The sequence below is a fragment of the Tachypleus tridentatus genome, chromosome 3 (assembly GCF_004210375.1).
Source record: "Tachypleus tridentatus isolate NWPU-2018 chromosome 3, ASM421037v1, whole genome shotgun sequence".
In the NCBI taxonomy this organism is placed as follows: domain Eukaryota; kingdom Metazoa; phylum Arthropoda; class Merostomata; order Xiphosura; family Limulidae; genus Tachypleus; species Tachypleus tridentatus.
The window spans coordinates 62,496,985-62,519,667 of record NC_134827.1 but is presented as its reverse complement, the minus strand read 5'-3'; the positions used below and the strand labels follow the sequence as shown (position 1 = coordinate 62,519,667).

At 36.5% G+C, this 22,683-nt stretch overlaps 1 protein-coding gene across 4 annotated transcripts in view; it reads right to left on the bottom strand.

Moving 5' to 3' along the window:
* LOC143246978 (uncharacterized) overlaps positions 1-22,683 on the bottom strand; it is a 136,852-nt gene that overhangs the window by 35,038 nt on the left and 79,131 nt on the right. For 3 of the 4 annotated variants that reach the window (XM_076494252.1, XM_076494255.1, XM_076494251.1), the window contains exon 2: positions 6,657-6,779. The exons of the other annotated variant lie outside the window; for it this stretch is intronic. In XM_076494252.1, coding sequence (XP_076350367.1) covers positions 6,657-6,695 — 39 coding nt within the window. In that variant the 5' untranslated portion in view covers positions 6,696-6,779. The remainder of the gene's footprint in view (positions 1-6,656; positions 6,780-22,683) is intronic. 4 annotated transcript variants of the gene reach the window in all.

The following is a 22,683-nucleotide window of genomic DNA, read 5'->3' as shown; positions in this document are numbered from 1 at the left end:
CTAGACCATTATTTGATAAATTCTGTGTTTCTGCTTATAATTGGCGAACCTGTAGACATCTTTTTTTTATTCCACGTGCCTTGAAAAATGTAGTATGTAACTAAATGATGCCCCTGAGTAAGAAGACAGATGTTATCGGACGTGTTGAAGATCAAAGTAAGGAACAGGTGAACTGAAAAAGCCGATACAGTAAGGACTAGTGAAACACTGAAATAGTTGGACAAGGGCAACGCTAACACTGCGAGGCGCAGTATAACATTGTGAGCTTGAAAAGGAAGAAACTCGTGTGCTAAGGTCTAAGTTGTAAGATTCAGAAGAGTGTGGAACTGGTGAGGTCCGGTAGGACTAAACTCCGTGATATTCAGAAGTGGTAGGAACCATAACACGATAAGGTGCAATAGAGAACTGACCCTTAATCAGGAACATACGTAGTAATTATCGAGAAAAATAGTGTGAGATTCACGCAATGACAGAACAGGAATGAAAGTGAAGTATGATCGACCGTGGCGACTTGGACTGTAACGACGTCGTCAGGCTTCAAAACCTTTTTAGTATAACGCAGTTAACCGCTGTATATATATGTGGTTAGCACATTTGACTCGCAATATACAGGTCGTGGGTTCAAATTACATCATCAAATGTGCTCGCCTCTATAGGGGGGGACGTTGTTATAATGTGACGGTCATATCCACTTTTCATCGGTACTGGAGTGTAATACGAGTAGGCGGAGTGTAGTGTTAACAAGCTGCCTTACCTCTAACCTACCACTTCTAATTTAGAGACGGCTAGCCCAAATAACTCTCGAGTAGTTTTGTGCAAAATTCAGCAAAGTTTTGCCCTGGGGAGTCAAGTATGAGGTGAACGTTCACACCAAACTGCTTATTTAGGCCTAATTAGGTAAAGGTGTTAAATAAAAACACAACTTAATCGTACTGCGAAACAACATGAATGAACTCCGTTCACCTGAACCAACCCGGCCACATTTCGGACATGACTAATTTTTGACCTGGAAAAAGTAAAGGACTAGTGTAGTCGTTTATTATCTCTCGAGGATGGAGGGCAGTTTTGTTAAAAAAAGTCAATATCCTCACACCATAAAACAATTTGACGTGAACGTATAACTCGTTCCTTGTTTCCAAGGTACTCATTACATATTTTTTTTCCCATATTAAATGTTATATATATATAACTGTGGCGTTTTATAACCAGTATCGTAATTTTAAACCAGTGGTTCTCAACCTGGGGGTCGTGACCCCCTGGGAGGGTCGTTTGGAAATTCTCGGGGGGGGGTGACGGAAGGTTTGGGAATTATTGGGGAAATCACGGAGCAATTTGTAGTTTTTGTGACAAGTGCCTGTAACTGCCCACCAATGAGAAACACGCTGAAGTGCAGCAGTTGAACCACGTTGAGATGCTTGTTGAGAAACAACCTGTCTAATTTTGAGTAAAGATTTTCATATATTACAACGTTTTGAATTACCTAAATGTTTTAATTATATAATATTAATACATCGAACTTAAAATTTAAATATCAAAGTTTCAATTGTATTTAGTATATTTTCTCATTATATAATATTATAACAACCCTCACACTGAGTGAATCAGTTGGTTTCGTATGATGTTCAGTAATTCCATGGATTTTGTATTTGTTTAGCACTTGTAGCATCTTTCAACGTCATTTATTTGTAACATTTTCAATAAATTAGGATCTTTATATAGTTTTGTTTTATTCTACCTTTACGCAAAGTTCACCATTACAAAAATTATTATAGGGGTTACGGTAATACCCTGGAGAGTCAGGGGGTAAGACGTATTAGTATTAATTATACACAAATAATAAACAACACACAGATACTAACAATAAAGTTTAACTCACTACCACTAAATAATAACAGTAATGGTAACTAACACTTCTATTATAAACAACACATAGATACTAACAATAAAGTTTAACTCACTACCACTAAATAATAACAGTAATGGTAACTACCATTACATACAACACATAGATACTAACAATAAAGTTTAACTTACTACCACTAAATAATAACAGTAATGGTAACTACCACTACCATTACATACAACACATAGATACTAACAATAAAGTTTAACTCCCTACCACTAAATAATAACAGTAATGGTAACTAACACTTCTATTATATACAACACATAGATACTAACAACAAAGTTTAACTTACTACCACTAAATAATAACAGTAATGGTAACTAATACTACCATTACATACAACACATAGATACTAACAATAAAGTTTAACTCACTACCGCTAAATAATAACAGTAATGGTAACTAACACTACCATTACATACAACACATAGATACTAACAATAAAGTTTAACTCACTACCGCTAATAATAACAGTAATGGTAACTAACACTACCATTACATACAACACATAGATACTAACAATAAAGTTTAACTCACTACCACTAAATAATAACAGTAATGGTAACTAACACTACCATTACATACAACACATAGATACTAACAATAAAGTTTAACTCACTACCGCTAAATAATAACAGTAATGGTAACTAACACTACCATTACATACAACACATAGATACTAACAATAAAGTTTAACTCACTACCGCTAAATAATAACAGTAATGGTAACTAACACTACCATTACATACAACACATAGATACTAACAATAAAGTTTAACTCACTACCGCTAAATAATAACAGTAATGGTAACTAACACTACCATTACATACAACACATAGATACTAACAATAAAGTTTAACTCACTACCATTAAATAATAACAGTAATGGTAACTAACACTACCATTACATACAACACATAGATACTAACAATAAAGTTTAACTCACTACCACTAATAATAACAGTAATGGTAACTACCACTACCATTACATACAACACATAGATACTAACAATAAAGTTTAACTCACTACCACTAAATAATAACAGTAATGGTAACTAACACTACCATTACATACAACACATAGATACTAACAATAAAGTTTAACTCACTACCACTAAATAATAACAGTAATGGTAACTAACACTACCATTACATACAACACATAGATACTAACAATAAAGTTTAACTCACTACCACTAAATAATAACAGTAATGGTAACTAACACTACCATTACATACAACACATAGATACTAACAATAAAGTTTAACTCACTACCACTAAATAATAACAGTAATGGTAACTAACACTACCATTACATACAACACATAGATACTAACAATAAAGTTTAACTCACTACCACTAAATAATAACAGTAATGGTAACTAACACTACCATTACATACAACACATAGATACTAACAATAAAGTTTAACTCACTACCACTAAATAATAACAGTAATGGTAACTAACACTACCATTACATACAAAACATAGATACTAACAATAAAGTTTAACTCACTACCACTAAATAATAACAGTAATGGTAACTAACACTACCATTATATACAACACATAGATGCTAACAATAAAGTTTAACTCTGAATAATAATATAGGGTGTTCGGAAAGTCACTGTTCACTTATATTTTTTTTAACAGACAAAACTGCACAATGATTTTCCGAACACCCTGTATAAAGAAATTAAATTTGCTTAACCCACACGGGTTATCTAAACACTGGTTTAGAAGTGAGAATGACGAATGGTCGAGTCTGTATAGCCAAGGGTAGACGATATCCCGCCGCAGGGAATTTTTTCGAAAGAAAGGGCAATCAGATACCTTCCGCATACACATTACCTGTAAGCCTAAATTGAAAATTTATCCACAAAACGAATTCTTATAGGCCTACTTAGGTCAGTAAAACTCTCGTGTGTTACTTTGGCAGAGATATATTCTTTTCACGCGTTTTCAGAAAACATCTGGAAAATTATCTCCTTTAAAAATAAGAAAGACAAAGAAAAAACTGGTTTCATATTCTGAACGCGTAGAACGAGTTACACGTTCTGTTGAAACACACACCCTTTCCAGTTGGTATTTTTATTTTAAATTTCGCGAATGGTATTATGGTCACTAACAAGTGCACTCACTCAGGGAGCGGATATTGGATACCTTATTTTATTTATAGTTTTGTATACATGTGTGTGTGTGTTTACGTTCAGTTATTTGCTTATGGTGTGGATAAATACGCTCGTTTAAGTTTTCTCTTTTCTACGTCATTACACGAAATTTATACAAAATACTTATCGTAAACCATACGTCTCTCAAAAATGTTGTCGTAGTACATTTGTCCAGTATTGTTATCACTGCTCGCTGTAATTAAACTTTTTTATATACATTGAATCACCAGAACAAAGACTGTTAAACAGTCTCAAAGCAAGGAAATTGTTTGTACAAAGGTCACTCGGCAGTTAGGCCCGATGTGGCTTTGCTATATGAAAACACACAGACACACAAGAACAACGTGGCTGTATAAACATGTGCATCGCTCTATCTCACAAGCAGTGTGTTGCATTGTTTCGAATAAAACGTGTTAGATCTCCTCTGTAATAGTAGGGTTAATAACAGTTTCAAGTCCAATTATCACATGTACAAATGAGGATGTAATTGTATTATAAATATGAAATATAATACCTTCATGTGAATGTATACAGTTTTGTATAAATAGTATAATTCAGCATTCTGTTTTCTTACGGTTAGAATGACAAGACATGTATTTTTACACAGTTATCCCATGCAATTTGAAGAAACGCGAGTCATTCAAGACAAAGAGACCTTTCTAATATTATCAGTAGAACGTGTGTAATGTAGTGATTATATTTCTAAAAGTTAGAGGTATCTTAAGACTGAGTTTGATTTAAAGATTCATTTAACTTTGAATTGAAATTGACAGTAATGAAATAATGTATGTTATAGCCCAGATTTCTAAGAAATTCTAAATTTAAAACAATTCTTAAAATCTCGCGTTAAAAAATACACGAACCTTATGTCTTACTTTCATTTAAGCCGTCAATGCTTGGCTACAATTATCATTAAATATAGCGAACATCTCCATGAAATGCATTAAATAAATACTAACAAACAACTTTAACCCATCTAACCTGAACAATAATAACTGCACAACATAACAGCTTTACACGGTTAAAATACTGGTCTTTAGATACAAGTTTCGATACCGGTCTTTTGGTACAAGTTTCGATACTGGTCTTTAGGTACAAGTTTCGATACCGGTCTTTAGGTACAAGTTTCGATACCGGTCTTTAGGTACAAGTTTCGATACCGGTCTTTAGGTACAAGTTTCGATACCGGTCTTCAGGTACAACTTACGATACTGGTCTTGAGGTACAAAGTACAATACTGGTAATTAGGCACAAGTTACCAATACTTGTTTTTCAGGTACAAGTTTCGATACTGGTCTTGAGGTACAAAGTACAATACTGGTAATTAGGCACAAGTTACCAATACTTGTTTTTCAGGTACAAGTTTCGATACTGGTCTTGAGGTACAAAGTACAATACTGGTAATTAGGCACAAGTTACCAATACTTGTTTTTCAGGTACAAGTTTCGATACTGGTCTTGAGGTACAAAGTACAATACTGGTAATTAGGCACAAGTTACCAATACTTGTTTTTCAGGTACAAGTTTCGATACTGGTCTTGAGGTACAAAGTACAATACTGGTAATTAGGCACAAGTTACCAATACTTGTTTTTCAGGTACAAGTTTCGATACTGGTCTTTAGGTACAAGTTTCGATACCGGTCTTTAGGTACAAGTTTCGATACCGGTCTTTAGGTACAACTTACGATACCGGTCTTCAGGTACAACTTACAATACTGGTCTTTAGGTACAAAGTACAATGCTGGTAATTAGGCACAAGTTGCCAATACTTGTTTTTCAGTTACAAGTTCTCAGCCACAATTTACAATACTTGATTTCACGTGCAAGTTACTTTCAGATACCTTCGAAAAACTTTTTTTCCACAGACACAATTTTCACAATTACACTGCCTATATTCGGGCACAAGTTACACAATTACAGTGCCTATATTCGGGCGCAAGTTACACAATTACAGTGCCTATATTTGGGCAAAAGTTACACAATTACAGTGCCTATATTCGGGCACAAGTTACACAATTACAGTGCCTATATTCGGGCACAAGTTACACAATTACAGTGCCTATATTCAGGATTTTGTTATATAGTTGCTTGGGTATAACAAACGTTAAAATAAACTAACGGTGGCACATGGTTACTGTCGTTTCACACAAATTATATTTTAAACGTTTTATAATATACAGTTTTTTAGTTTATAATTAACAAATTACATTGATTTTTAAATTTCATTTAAACGTGACCATCACAAACAGTTAGAGATCACTCACCTCTATCATTCATTAGGCTATAACTGGTAGAAATATTCGATAACTCTGACAAAAGTTCTACATAATCTTTCCATATTTTTAGCTTATATTTTCTAATCAACAGTTTGAGCCACACTGAAACTAGGCCTAGGTGATTAGAGTCTCGGCTCGTGTTTGAGCAAACCAATCAAACGAACTGACTGACAACACTTTAATCTCTGTGTGTATGCTGTCATTATAAACTAATAATACATGTTGGAATGTTCTGTAAACCTTTTCTATTGTCGTTGTTTACATTTCTAAAGAAAGATAAAAACACAGTTTGTACAAACCTGCACTTGAGAAGCGGGTTCACTCGAATTTAGTGACATGTCATAACGCTGGAACTCCTTGGGAATATATCCTAATTCTTTACGAAGACAAGTCTATGTGTTGGGGCCAGCCACCCAAGATACCTAAAAACAATTACGTTAGACTGTCAGAATATGGAAACATTAATCCATCACGATACGATATGGTACTTTATCCAAAATCAACGCAACTCATAGTCTCTCACTTTTGGGTTTTTACCTACTTTATACGATGTCCCGAGTAAAAGATATGAAGACTTTTTTTAATTTCTCTTGTGTACGAGTCAGAATTAATATATATACAGAATGTCTTACATAGACCCCAGCACAACATTGACACAAACAGTACTGTAAACTTAAGCTATTAATTAATCTATGTACAGAACTTTTGGGTTTTTGTAAGACGTAATCATGTATGACAACCAAAACAAACAAATATAATTATGCTGTAATATTTATTATATTTTGTTATTGTTATTTTGAAGCGCTGTTGGTTCCCATGGTGATCGTCAACAACAAAAGGCTGTTATTTTCAAGTGATATTAATTCTTAAGGTGACCGTCAACAATGCAAAGCTGTTGTTTTCAAGTCATATTAGTTGTTAAGGTGACCGTCAACAATGCAAAGCTGTTGTTTTCAAGTGATATTAGTTGTTAAGGTGACCGTCAACAATACAAAGCTGTTGTTTTCAAGTGATATTAATTCTTAAGGTGACCGTCAACAATACAAAGCTGTTGTTTTCAAGTGATATTAGTTTATGTGGTGAGCGTCAACAATACAAATCTGTTGTTTTCAAGTGATATTAGTTGTTAAGGTGACCGTCAACAATACAAAGCTGTTGTTTTCAAGTGATATTAGTTGTTAAGGTTACCATCAACAATACAAAGCTGTTGTTTTCAAGTGATATTAGTTGTTAAGGTGACCGTCAACAATGCAAAAGTGTTGTTTTCAAGTAATATTAGTTGTAAAGGTTACCGTCAACAATGCAAAGCTGTTGTTTTCAAGTGATACTAGTTGTTAAGGTGACCGTTAACAATACAAAGCTGTTGTTTTCAAGTTATATTAGTTGTTAAGGTGACCGTCAACAATACAAAGCTGTTGTTTTCAAGTAATATTAGTTGTTAAGGTGACCGTCAACAATACAAAGCTGTTGTTTTCAAGTGATATTAGTTGTTAAGGTGACCGTCAACAGTACAAAGCTGTTGTTTTCAAGTGATATTAATTCTTAAGGAGACCGTCAACAATGCAAAGCTGTTATTTTCAAGTGATATTAGTTGTTAAGGTGACCGTCAACAATGCAAAGCTGTTGTTTTCAAGTGATATTAGTTGTTAAGGTGACCGTCAACAATACAAAGCTGTTGTTTTCAAGTGATATTAATTCTTAAGGTGACCGTCAACAATACAAAGCTGTTGTTTCCAAGTGATATTAGTTGTTAAGGTGACCGTCAACAATACAAAGCTGTTGTTTTCAAGTGATATTAATTCTTAAGGTGACCGTCAACAATACAAAGCTGTTGTTTCCAAGTGATATTAGTTGTTAAGGTGACCGTCAACAATACAAAGCTGTTGTTTTCAAGTAATATTAGTTGTTAAGGTGACCGTCAACAATACAAAGCTGTTGTTTTCAAGTGATATTAGTTGTTAAGGTGACCGTCAACAATGCAAAGCTGTTGTTTTCAAGTGATATTAGTTGTTAAGGTGACCGTCAACAATACAAAGCTGTTGTTTTCAAGTGATATTAATTCTTAAGGTGACCGTCAACAATACAAAGCTGTTGTTTCCAAGTGATATTAGTTGTTAAGGTGACCGTCAACAATGCAAAGCTGTTGTTTTCAAGTGATATTAGTTGTTAAGGTGACCGTCAACAATACAAAGCTGTTGTTTTCAAGTAATATTAGTTGTTAAGGTGACCGTCAACAATACAAAGCTGTTGTTTTCAAGTGATATTAGTTGTTAAGGTGACCATCAACAGTACAAAGCTGTTGTTTTCAAGTAATATTAGTTGTTAAGGTGACCGTCAACAATACAAAGCTGTTGTTTTCAAGTGATATTAATTCTTAAGGTGACCGTCAACAATACAAAGCTGTTGTTTTCAAGTAATATTAGTTGTTAAGGTGACCGTCAACAATACAAAGCTGTTGTTTTCAAGTGATATTAGTTGTTAAGGTTACCATCAACAATACAAAGCTGTTGTTTTCAAGTGATATTAGTTGTTAAGGTGACCGTCAACAATACAAAGCTGTTGTTTTCAAGTAATATTAGTTGTTAAGGTGACCGTCAACAATACAAAGCTGTTGTTTTCAAGTGATATTAGTTGTTAAGGTGACCGTCAACAGTACAAAGCTGTTGTTTTCAAGTAATAATAGTTGTTAAGGTGACCGTCAACAATGCAAAGCTGTTGTTTTCAAGTGATATTAGTTGTTAAGGTGACCGTCAACAATACAAAGCTGTTGTTTTCAAGTAATATTAGTTGTTAAGGTGACCGTCAACAATGCAAAGCTGTTGTTTTCAAGTGATATTAGTTGTTAAGGTGACCGTCAACAGTACAAAGCTGTTGTTTTCAAGTAATATTAGTTGTTAAGGTGACCGTCAACAATACAAAGCTGTTGTTTTCAAGTGATATTAGTTGTTAAGGTGACCGTCAACAATACAAAGCTGTTGTTTTCAAGTGATATTAGTTGTTTAGGTGACCGTCAACAATACAAAGCTGTTGTTTTCAAGTAATATTAGTTGTTAAGGTGACCGTCAACAGTACAAAGCTGTTGTTTTCAAGTGATATTAATTGTTAAGGTGACCAATACAAGGCTGTGTACAAGTGACAATTATGTCAAATAAAGATGATTACAAAAACAGTGCTTGTTCACTATACTTGTTAAGTGTGGTATGCTGTTAGAATATGGCCCACAAGGGCTTCAGGTGCTCACAACAACCCGCTTCTTTAAATTTGAAGGCTGAGGTTTAAAAAGTGATAATTGCATTTACTTGCATATTTATTATACTCGAATATTCCAGGTTGTAATTCTTAGCACAAGATTAATGCTACCAGCATTAGTTTCTTTATCCAAATTTATAGAAATTGCTAGATAGAAGAAACAACAACTTTATCCAAGTGTAGAAAACATAAAAGTAAACCGTGTACATGGACGATGAAGGTCTTTTTCAAGGCAATGGATGATGTTTTTTTCTTCCAACTTTTTCTGTTTATTTGTCAACGAGATTTAAAAGTTTTAATTAATGGCATACCAATCACATTTTTGTTATTCTGAAAACTTTTTTATATGTTAGAGCTTGATATAGCTACTCGTTAGTTTCAGAAAATTGACTAGGACTTGTCTCAAATTGTTATATAAAGTAGTATGAACTGACTCATCAGTTGAGTGTTCTAGCTCTTTTCGAGACTTTCGGCCCTAATCCTAATAATATCTCTTGTGATTATACCGATTTCAGCGATTTATGTTAATCATAAACCCATATACTATAGTATCGATATAGAATAGTAATGATAATAATAAATATAATAAACAAATTACAAACATTGAAGTACATACGTATGAGATATTTGCTGTTAATAAAATCGTAGACATTTTTGAATGGAAAGTACACGACGAAAAGGTGGTATTACAATATTGGTTCATTAGGCCTAACTATGACATATATACAACTGCGAGAATCAGTAATTTTAAATTTGTGGTATCTATTTATTCTCTCTGAATGATTAATTCCTCTGGCAACAGTAAAGCAGACTAAGGCCACTAGATATTCAAACGTGTACGACAAATTGAGTATTCAAGTGAGTAATAACTGAATAAGTGTTGCATCAGAATTAGCTCCAATGTTGTGTGTTTTTTTTTTTTTTTCGTCTGTGGCTGCAAGTATTCCACGTGAAAACATAATTCATGCTAAATAACCTCCTACACCACAAATTGGTTTGGCACGGTCTGATTATTATGGCACCCGACCAACAAACAACCTATAGATCGCATGTTCGAATCTTGACATCACAGACTAGTTATTTTGGTTGTATGTCTCATAACAAACATATGCATGTTTAAACCCACAGGTAGCGAACTGAGCGTCAGGTAGTTACCTGACCATGTCAGGCCATTTCATGACGACGATCATTAAAACAACAAATTCTAAACATACAATATTAAAAAGGCCCAGCATCGCCAGGTGGGTTAAAGCATTCGACTCGTAATCCGATGGTCGCGGGTTTGAATCCCGGTCGCACCAAACATGCTCGCCCTTTCAGCCGTGGGGACGTTATAATGTTACGGTCAATCCCACTATTCGTTAGTAAAAGAGTAGCCCAAGAGTTGGCGGTGGGTGGTGATGACTAGCTGCCTTCCCTCTAGTCTTACACTGCTAAATTAGGGACGGCTAGCGCAAATAGCCCTCAAGTAGCTTTGCGCGAAATTTAAAAACAAACAAACAAACAATATTAAAATTGACAAAAGGATTTATAAGCGTAAAGAAAATTGTACGAAAACAACGGACTATTTTGACAGAACACTGTTTTCTTTTTCACGTGCGGTGTATAACTAAGTACACGTGGGCCATGTGCGAAATTATATACAATATATTCGGATACGATAAACGCAAGTATTTGTATAGGAATGTTGTCACGTGACAGTGGTAAAACTGACAACAGGTTTATGAGTTAAAGAAAAGGTTGGGCAGGTCAAGTGTGGAGACGAAAACATATCAAACGCCTAAAACCTGGTTGTGATCGTTGACGATATATTTAGTGCATAGCTATGAGGAAAATATTCCACTGACTATTACATGTCTTAGTTTACGTAATTTTTTCCTGATGAAACAGAATCTGTTGCTTGTTGAATTCGAACATAAAAAAACGGGAAAGCATTAAAGTAACCACCAGAAAACCACGTGCTGTCACCCTGTTGTCAAACAGGAGAACTAATCATTACATACATACCGTGTTTCTCCGATAATAAGACCTACCCATAAAATAAGACCTAGTGTGATTTTTGGGGATAGTTTTAATATAAGCCCTACCCTTAAAATAAGCCCTAGTTAAGAGTGGCAGGAAGAGGAAAGAAATAAAAAAAAATAATTTATTAATTAGTTTTTAGGCTTACACAACAAAGAATTTACATCGAACTTGATTTGGTTTGTTTTGAATTTCGCGCAAGGTTACAGAAAGGCTATCTGCGCTATCCGTCCCTAATTTAGCAGTATAAGACTAGAAGGAAGGACGTACGTGTTTGACGTGACTGGTATTATATAGAACTATTGTGAGTAGATATTAATATTGTGAGTAAGTATTAATCAGTTAGTTTAATAGTTTAATAATAGTTTATTTTAAATGGTTAGTTTAATAATTTTACTTTGTAACTTCATTTTTTTAATATATCAAAATAAGACATCCTCCGAAAATAAGCCCTAGTGTCATATTTTGGAGTGAAAATTAATATAAGCCCTGTCTTATTTTCGGAGAAACACGGTATTACAATGGAGATGACAAACAGCTTTAGATAAATGTTTTTAGGCTTAGGTCTTCTTCAAAGGTGTATAGTGAGATTCATAAATCCTTGACAAATAATTTCTTTTCTTCAGTCAGCGGTAAAAAGTCAAAGTATCACTCGTCACATACGCTATCCATCTTCTTCTTCTCTATCAACTAAACTTTACAAACTTATTATTCTCAGAGGAAAAAAAAAATCATACTAATATCTATACTATGACATGTGATGTGCTAATTCTAGCAGGCTTACGGACTTACAACCCTAAAACCCGGGTATCGATTCCCTGCAGTGAACATAGCAAGCATCCTAATATGACTTTGTAGTAAAACAAATCCCTATCAGTATAAAAAAACAAACAAAATTCGTGTTGTTTTTTTTCAAAAATAAACCCGATTATGAAGAACTGATGTGAAATTATACTTAACTTTCACACAAGCTATCTGACCCGAAACAACCTCCAGTAACGTAATAAAAGCAGTCAGTGTCTCACGTGAATTCTGTGAGAAATATATAGGACAAATGTCACGTTCCTTGGAAATAAGACACAAAGGGACATCAAAGTCACACGCATGGATGTGAATCTGAAAAGTCCTAAACGTTTCAATCAGGTCAAAAGGTACTTTGGAAATTCATTGTTTCTTTTACACCAACCCCAATATATATATATATATAAAGGAAGAGACTAAAGGCTATTAGAAATATAGTAAATCGTGGTGGTGGCCTCAGTGACGTAATCAAACTTTGGCTGAGTAAACCGCTATGTCCACGTAAGGCTAAGTCCGGTGTTTCTTTCTTCCCGTTTGTCCAGTCTGAACACCAAAACTCTTCCTTAAGATGTCCCTTTTCAACGTACAGTCCAAAATAAGTACAGTGGTACAATTTGTTTAACACTGCCCAATATGCATATCAATCAATAGACAGCGCCACCTGTGACGGTAATATTTAAAAAAATATATATCCAGAAACTTGCAATCAAAATTTATTTGAAAGTTGTTGGGATGGAAAAGAATCATAAAGGAAATTAAAGAGCATTTGGGATAGGAGGAAAATTTACAATACTCTTCTAACTCTCTTGTCTGCGGATTTACAACGCTAAAAACCGGGTTTCGATACTCGTAGTGGGTAGAGCACAGATAGCCCATTGTGTAGCTTTGTGCTTAATTCAAAACAACGACAACAATCCTTGTGTCTTTCCCTCCTTATATGGGCCCGGCATGGCCAAGTGTGTTAAGGCGTTCGACTCGTAATCCGAGGGTCGCAGGTTCGAATCCCGGTCGCACCAAACATGCTCGCCCCTTCAGCCGTGGGGGCGTTATAACTTTACGATCAATCCCACTATTCGTTGGTAAAAGAGTAGCCCAAGAGTTGTCGATGGGTGGTGATGACTAGCTACCTTCCTTCTAGTCTTACACTACTAAATTAGAGACGGCTAGCGCAGATAACTCTTGAATAGCTTTGCGCGAAATTCAAAACAAACAAACAAATCTCTCCTTATATTCCCACAATTTTAAAATAACTTTTTTATTGCTAGTTCACTGAGCTGTGGTTCTCCTATTTGACTAGCTCTGACCTTTCCCCTAAGTCGTACACCTGTTATTTTACTGTTGTCACGTGCCAACATTTGTATATACATCCTCTAGGCATGCTTGTATATCTTACTTGAAGAACCCGGACCAGTGTCTGTTGAAACACGCATGTAACCTGCATAAACTTTTCAATGTAAATTTTTTTTAATCGTCGTTCATCGATTTCATAAACACGAGGTCCGCTAGGGGTCCTTAACAATTTCCATAATTACGGTTTTTATTGAATTATAAAAGATTTAAAAAACGGCGTGCAAATGCCTCTCTAAATAATTAGACAAACATTGCATGTACAGTCCATTTCCGCACACATCTATAAATATATGTGCGTGTGTCACGATATTCTTAAACAAGCACGAGCAACAGAACGATTTCGGAAAATGGACAATTTTTCTTTATCAGGGACAAATGGCATTGAATTTTCAGAGCGATACAAAAATTGTCATTTTCACCTCACGAAGTAAACTCCACTTTCTGAAACTGCCAACGTTGTTGAACTTATAACCTTATTTCTCATATACGTGTTGGTCAGTTTAGTAAATCTTTGTTTCCAGTTGCTGTTTTACTTATTACTTTCCCGAAAAGCTACGTGGGAAACACGAGCGCAGAGCTGTCTGTAGCTTTGAACTGAGTACTAAATAGAAGGACTACAGTAAGCAGCACCCGGTACCATCTCGTAGGCATTTCTTATTTGATAGAATACTAAGGTTTGGCTGTCTATACTATAAGATAGTATAGAGCAAGTACTTTTTTTGGGGCAACAGAGCACGAACCATGAACCTTCGGATTCCCAGTTCGGGCCTTTGGATCCATACAAGTAGATTTTACCGTAATACCAAAACGTTTCAGAATAAGTTATTTTACTATTTCGCCACTAATCGTGTTAACGACACGTGCAAATGGTACTTTCTTTGTAACAGCATAATTTTACAACTTTTTGAATTAGGCCTAACCAATCTATAAAACGAATAAGGATCATGGCCTCAAAGTTGCCAAGAAAAATAAGTTGCTTACAAAACACCAGATGACAGGAATTACAAAACAATCTAGATAACGTTATTTTAACAGTCAGTGCACGTTAGAGGAACCTACAAACTTTTCTTAATTTAATAAAGAAAACTTGAAATTGCTTGCTTGAAAATTCGTAATTGTTTTCTAATAATTTGTTTTGTCACTTTCGAAAGCAACAGGTTTCTCTCACTGCATATAAACGAATCTTGTATAAAAAGAAACATAATGCGACTGTTTAACCTGTTGACAAATTGTCTGTGTTGATGGCCGTCTCAGAGTCGTTTTGTCTTCTTTCAGTTATGTTTGCACTTCAGTGGGGTTCAGTTATCACAATCACTTTGCTCACATGATATTTCAAGTGTAGTACTTGTGGTACTGTTTCTTCGTGTTACTGGCAGGATACTTTTTGGATGGAGATTAGAAATAAAGATCAACGTTGTAGTTACATAATTCCTGACAGGACAAACTGTAAGGGTGTTAAGCCTCGTCTTGCTTGAGTTCCTGAATAAAACTTTAACGGTGTTAAGTTTGGGTAAAGCGAGCGGATATACGAGAAACATAAAAATCTTTGAAGAAGAGCTGTGTTACCCTGATGATATTCGATTTAGTCTAGACCAACGACAAGGTTGTATGAAGTCTTTAAGGCCTAATAAATAAGATAAACATTACATCTGCAGATGTTCCATCACGTGCTATAATTAGAAAGATCAAAGTCGAGAAGGTGAGGAATAACAGTTTGACTCTGTTTCAAGTTATTACCACGTCCTTTACTCTCCAGATAATAATTTGTTTGTTTGTTTTGAATTTCGCGCAAAGCTACTCAAGGGCTATCTGCGCTAGCCGTTCCTAATTTAGCAGTGTAAGACTAGAGGGAAGGCAGCTAGTCATCACCATCCACCGCCAACTCTTGGCCTACTCTTTTACCAACGAATAGTGGGATTGACCGTCACATTATAACGTCCCCACGGCTGGGAAGGCGAGTATGTTTGGTGCGACCGGGATTCGAACCCGCGACCCTCGGATTACAAGTCGAACGCCTTAACACACTTGGCCATGCCGGGCCCCCAGATAATAATAAAAAAAGCTTTTATTTTATCCAACGTTTCACCACTGCAACTTCATCAAGAACAGTTTAATTTTTATTTCAGTCAGCGTTTCGTCATCGCGACTCATCAGGGCTAATAATACAATTTAATTTTCATTTCGGCCAGCGTTTTTCTTTTTCGGCTTCATCAGGACTCCACTTGCACTACTAGCTATGATGAGGCTGCAGAGGTGAAACGGAAGAGAAATCTTTTTTTTTTTTATCGAAAGACGAAAGGTCGTTTTATCTTTCTGACTTTATCACTCAAAACGTGACTAGCACTACTGTTATTCGTTATTTGTTGAATTTACTGGTCCTGCCCCTCCACTCCTTGCTGATCTGTGTCAGAGCTACATTTATACCTTAGTTACTTATGTTCTATCTCAGTTCATCCATTCACAGGGATCTGTCATGTTCTGGCAATTACGGTGCTCGACTAGCAACCTGCAGGTTCGAACCTCCATCATCAAACATGCTCGTCCTTTCAACCACGAGGACGTTATTATGTGCCGGTCATTCCCACTCTTTGTTGTTAACTGAGTATCCTAAAGGTTGGCGGTGGGTAGTATCGGCTATTCGCCTTCCCTCCAGTGTATCATTGCTAAATTAGGGACAGCTAGCACTAATAAACTTTTACTTCGGCCTTTCTCTGCTCGGCATGGCCAGGTGGTTAAGACACTCGACTCGTAATCCGAGGGTCGCAGGTTCGAATCTCCATCTCACCAAACATGCTCGCCCTTTAGGTCAGTCACACTATTCGTTGGTAAAAGAGTAGCCCAAGAGTTGGCAGTGGGTGGTAATGACTACCTGCCTTTCCTCTAGTCTTACACTGCTAAATTAGAGACGGCTAGCGGAGATAGCCCTCGTGTAGCTTTGCGCGAAACTCGAAAACAAACAAAGAAACAATCGGCCTTTCTCTTGTCCCGAATTAAAATATGACTGGACATTCCTTTGTGTGACCAAACAGTGATATTTATCTATTTTTTTTTCCAGCAAACGTAGGTTCATGCCAGACAGAATACAAGCAAGCAGAGATAATTATAAACAGTAGTTAATTAGTTTCAATTGTCATCGTAATATTTTAGTTGTAAGACACTGAAATAAAGTAAAAGTTGAAATTTATATATGTAGAAACGGCTCGTTTGGGTTTAGAAAAATTTTTACGTAAAGAAACAAACATAAACAAACGCAAAATTAAAGAAGCCTTACTTATACATCAACTCAAGCCCCAAATAAACCAATATAAAGGAACACCTTTATACCTATATTAAAATTAAAATAATTAATATAAAATTATATATTGAAACATCTAAGCACGCCCTCTACATCCCGACACTCAGTTACACAACCCCTTTTAAACATGTGGTCAGCTTCCGGTCAGTTACCTCTTTCTTTCTTTGTGAACCTGACGACGACCGAAGAAGGTCGAAACGTTGTTCGCTCCTTTACGTAAAAAAAAATTTCTCAACCCAAACGAGCCGTTTCTATATATATATTTTTCTCTATAAGTGGGTTTTCTCGACATCACTAAAAGTTTAAAATAATTCCGTTTCAACTTTAAGATAGAGGAAGCAGATGGTAACATGAGAGTACATTAGGTTTACAGCCGAATACGTCATAAACGCGATATAGCCCAACTGATGATACAATAACCCTTGTTGTTTTTTTTAAGATAAAACATATATTTAATCAGATATGCTGATTGGTCAGGTTGATCTGTGGTATCGCTCGAAACGCATAGCTAACTTTGATTGGATGATATAATTCAAAGTGACCAATATAATCAGAAGTTTCTGTACTACTTAAGCCAGAAATAAGATAGTTGAAGAATATTTTTAAGCTAACAACTGCTCCCGAGAAATAATTGGCACCAGCAGTCATATTTTATTATTTTAATACAGCTGACTAGTATAGGATATTAAAATACATATTTAGCGGTCTAAGACTAGAGGGAAGGCAGCTAGTCATCGCCACCAACCGCCAACTCTTGGGCTACTCTTTTACCAACGAATAGTGGGATTGATCGTCACAGTATAACGCCCCACGGCTGGGAGGGCGAGCATGTTTGGTGCGACCGGGATTCGAACCCGCGACCCTCGGATTACGAGTCGAACGCCTTAACACGCTTGGCCATGCAGGGCCCTAAATGTTTCATAGAAGAACGAATTGTCTAGAACTGTTTAATTGGGAGAAAATAACACAGGTTTTATGTTGAATTTTGAATAATGTAATAACATAGAAACGCTAAACTATACAAAATTGTATTACGTAAGTAGAATTTTAAAAGTTATGAGCTATTTCTCTCAAAACGTACAAACTGCAGTTTTTAAAATCTACAGTGGTCGAGGGTTAAATAGTTTCTGATAATCGTTCTTCTATGAAACAAGAAACGTGTTATTTTTCCTATCTTGATCAGTTATATTAATAGAAGATATGGCTGCGTGGAAGGGAGGGAGTGGACAGTAGTCCTACAACCAGGAATTTTGTACAAGTATCACAGGAATTGTTTGTAGAAAGTTGTGTTAAATAAATAACATTCGAATTACTCCAGCACAGTATGTTTTTAACTATTCGTGCGCTATTAAGAACAAAGCTACACAACAGGCTATCTATGCTCTGCCCAACCCGGAATGGCCAGGTGGTTAAAGCTCTCGACTCGTAATCTGAGGGTCGCGGATTCGAATCCCCGTCACACCAAACATACTCATCCTTTCAGCCGTAGGGGTGTTATAATGCACGGCCAATCCCACTATTCGTTGGTAAAAGAGTAGCCCAAGAGTTGGCGGTGGGTGGTGATGACTAGCTGCCTTCCTCTCTAGTCTTACACTGCTTAATTAGGAGCGGCTAGCACAGATAGCCTTCGTGGAGCTTTGCTCGAAATTTAAAACAAATCAAAACCAAACCATTCTTAGTTTTGAAGTGATAAACTAGAGGGAAAGCATCTAATTAACACTACCCGCCAACAACTCTTGAGTTACTGAGGGCGATCATGTTCGATGACGGATTTCGAACTCGCATCAGCACAAGTCATGACTGTTTCATATCAAAATTACCAATTGTTTTTTTTATAATGTATTCATAAATGTTTTATCGGTGTTAACAATACCGAACTTTGCAAGTTACAGTATTTACAATAAGGAAAAATACTTTGTTTAGAACAGGTACAACGTTTCGATGTGATCATTTTCAAGTATCTGATGAGTTGAGACTGGTTAAACTTTACCCTATAGAGGTTGTTATTTTTTATACAACCTTATTGTGATATAATTATATAAATCTAAATCAGACATCAGAGATCATCAAAACAGAAGTATTACAGTTAAATGTGGCTCCTCTATAAACAGCAGAGTGCAAAATTTTAAGGAAAATGTTTCTCGTTTCACTTGGATTAAAGCTGGAAATGTTATTAGTTATATGTCGGAGTTGGATAATTAGGCTTAATGTAACGGTTAAGTGTAATAACCACTGTCGAAAGTAAGTATTACAGTTCAATGTGGCCCATTTATGGCAGTAGTTTACCAAACTTTAAGGAAAATGTTTCTAGTTTGCATTCGGTTAAAGCTGGAAATATTATTTTGAATTTTAATTAAACTTAAAGTACGGTTAGGCCTAATGACAGAAATATAAGAAACAGAAACACGTGATAGAATGAGAGAAATTGTATCTTAATACGTCACTAGGACACCGGAAGAGTTGATGTTTCATTTGAAGAGGAGAGGAAGGTGGTTTATGACGAAAAATTATATGATTGGTCTAGTGGTTCAGAATTGTATATCGCAGCGGGAAGTTGGATTCAGTTGATAACAATAGTGAAAGACTTAATTAGTAACCTTCGAATGAATATATGTGGATTTAGAGTAGGTGCGTTAACCCTGATACAAAGAACTCCACTTGACACCAAGAATTTCTTATATGGATCACATATACTCCCTGATAAAGTGCCCCGATCAAAAATGGCCAAGCGCGTCAAGGCGTGCGACTCGTAATCTGAGGGTCTCGAGTTCGCATCCCCTTCGCACCAAACATGCTCGCCCTTTCAGCCGTGGGGGCGCTATAATGTGACGGTCAATCCCACTGTTCGTTGGTAAAAGGGTTAAAATTAATCAAAAACACCAATAAAGGATTGATGACAAACTTCCATAGTAACAGAGTTGCCACAGTAACAGAGTTTCTCGAGTGATACTTTTCTATCTCGTTTTTATAATTCTTGCTTTTGTTTGAATGTAAGTCATGCATAATCCCAAGGACGTTTTACTGGGCTGATTTCATGAACAAAAGTCCGTTCTACCAGTCATTTTTTCAGTTCTACTTTCCTTTGCGTTTCAAGGTTTGTTCTCAGACATGTTTCTATGTCATAGTGTGATGATTAAATGAGTCGTTTCAATGATCACATTCAAAAGCGGTTCACCTTGATAGATGATATTCGGTATTAAAGAATGCTGTATTTCATGACTTACATGGAACGTAGGGACCGGTGAGTAATACTTGCTATCCAGATGTCATCTTGAAACTCGTTATAAGTAATGAGATAAAGGCTAGACGTTCCCTTCCTGCTAAAAATCAATTCAGGCCCGGCATTGCCAGGTGGGTGAAGGCGTTCGACTCATACTCCTAGGGTCGCGGGTTAGAGTCCCGTTCGCACCAAACATGCTCTCCCTTTCAGCCGTGGGGGCGTTATAATGTGACGGTCAATCCCACTATTCGTTGGTAAAAGAGTAGCCCAAGGGTTGGCGGTGGGTGGTGATGACTAGCTGCCTTCCCTCTAGTCTTACACTGCTAAATTAGGGACGGCTAGCGTAGATAGCCCTTGAGTAGCTTTGGGCGAAGTTAAAAAACAAACAAACAAAATCAGTTCATTAAAGGTAAGCTGTTATTGGTATTCTTGAATTTCGGACAAACTAGCCGTCCGTGATTTCAAAGTGATAGGTGAGAGGAAACAACAGTCGTCAAAATCAGCCTCCACCAACTCTTGGGCTAGTTAGTCTTTTACCAACGAATAATGGGATTGACTGTGAATTTATAGCGCTCCCACGGTTGAGAAATTGAGGAATATTCGGTGACGGGTTTCGATCCCGCGATTACCAGACTATGCAAGATATTTAAGGACAACGTGTAAAGTTACTTTTTGGTTAAAGAGACTGCAAAACGAAATGTGCGTATTTCTGTGTCCACAGACGGGACTCTAACCAGGAGACGAAACGGAATGTGCGTACTTCTGTGTCCATCGAGGGGACACAAACCAGGAGACGAAACGGAATGAATCTTGGAAATTAAATATCGGCGTTTGTTTTCTCTCAAGTCCGACACCTTCTGGACATGCCTCTCTCATCTGTCTTTTCTTCAACCTCAAAACCTTAAAATCGCCAGAAGACAACATATAACTAGCCTCTCTATCTAAATCCCCCGAGTGGCACAGCGGTCTTTTTTCGGACTTATAACGCTAGAATCCGGCTTTCGATACCCGTGGTGAGCACAGCACAGATAAATTATTGTGTAACTTTGTGCTTAACTTCAAAATAAACAATCTAACATTAAATAATTCACGAATGTGGCATAAAAAATAATCACGAGAGGGCCGTAAGATGATACTTACATCCCTAAACACCTCAGTTTAGGAAATCTTACTTCGTTCGAGAAACAAATCCTGTAACGAAACATTCGAATTTTTGTTTAGCTAACCCTAACCCTTCTTTACCGCAGGTTACTTCTTGCTAAGAGCAAAACAAAAACAAAACCTCTTCACACCGTAGGGATGAAACCCGATTTTCAAGTCCTCAATATTAGCGCTGAGCCATCGAAGGGCACAAAAAGTACGCGAGCACTCGGAGAGTCTCGTGTTTCGGTTGTTCTTGTATTTTTGTAACTTCTGATTGGATGATATTAAATTATAGATCTTTGACTCACAGCGAATAAAAAGAGTAGAAAACAGAACCTTCACATTTAACCAATGTTGTCGTATCTTAGGTTGCGTATTAAAAATCTCAATAAAGGTTCCTATGGGCACAGCCCCCTTATATAAACAATTCTTCCGTCTCCATATCATGGCCTCCTCTAATTTATTATATTGTTCGTGAACTACCACAACAGTAGACTAATGTTAAGCCTACCTTCTATTTATTAATATGTTACGTCAGTAGTTGAGGTACCTAATCTAACATGCAACTTTCCCCAAAATTTTCGTCAAATTTCTAATCAGCGTGTCTTTAGAAAAAAGTATTTGTTAGGGTTAGCAACTGGCATCTAAATTTTTATGTGCTTCGTTTTACAGTAAGTAATACGTAACTACGAGATTCTAACACACCACAGGCCCGGCATGGCCATGTAGTTCGGGCGTTCGATTTGTAATCTGAGGGTCGCGGGTTCGAATCCCCGTCGCACCAAACATGTTCGCCCTTTGAGCCGTGGTCGCGTTATAATGCGACGGTCAATCCTACTATTCGTTGATGAAAGAGTAGCCCAAGAACCCAGTTAGCGGTGGGTGATGATGACTGGCTGCCTTCCTTCTCGTCTTACACTGCTAAATTAGGGACGGCTAGCACAGATAGCCCTCGAGTAGCTTTGTGCAAAATTCAGAAAAACAAACAAACAATTAAGTATATTCTCCTACGTTGTTGTTGTTTTGAATTAAGCACAAAGCTACACAATGGGCTATCTGTGCTCTGCCCACCACGGGTATCAAAACCCGGTATTTAGCTATGTAAGTCCGCAGACACACCGCTGAGCCACTGGAGGGCCCTATGAGTCACTGCTGGTTGAGTAAAACGAGTTACACGAGTTGTTTTTAGACGTACTACACCACCAAATTCAGAAAGGTTGTGTAATTCTACAGGGCGTTCGGAAAG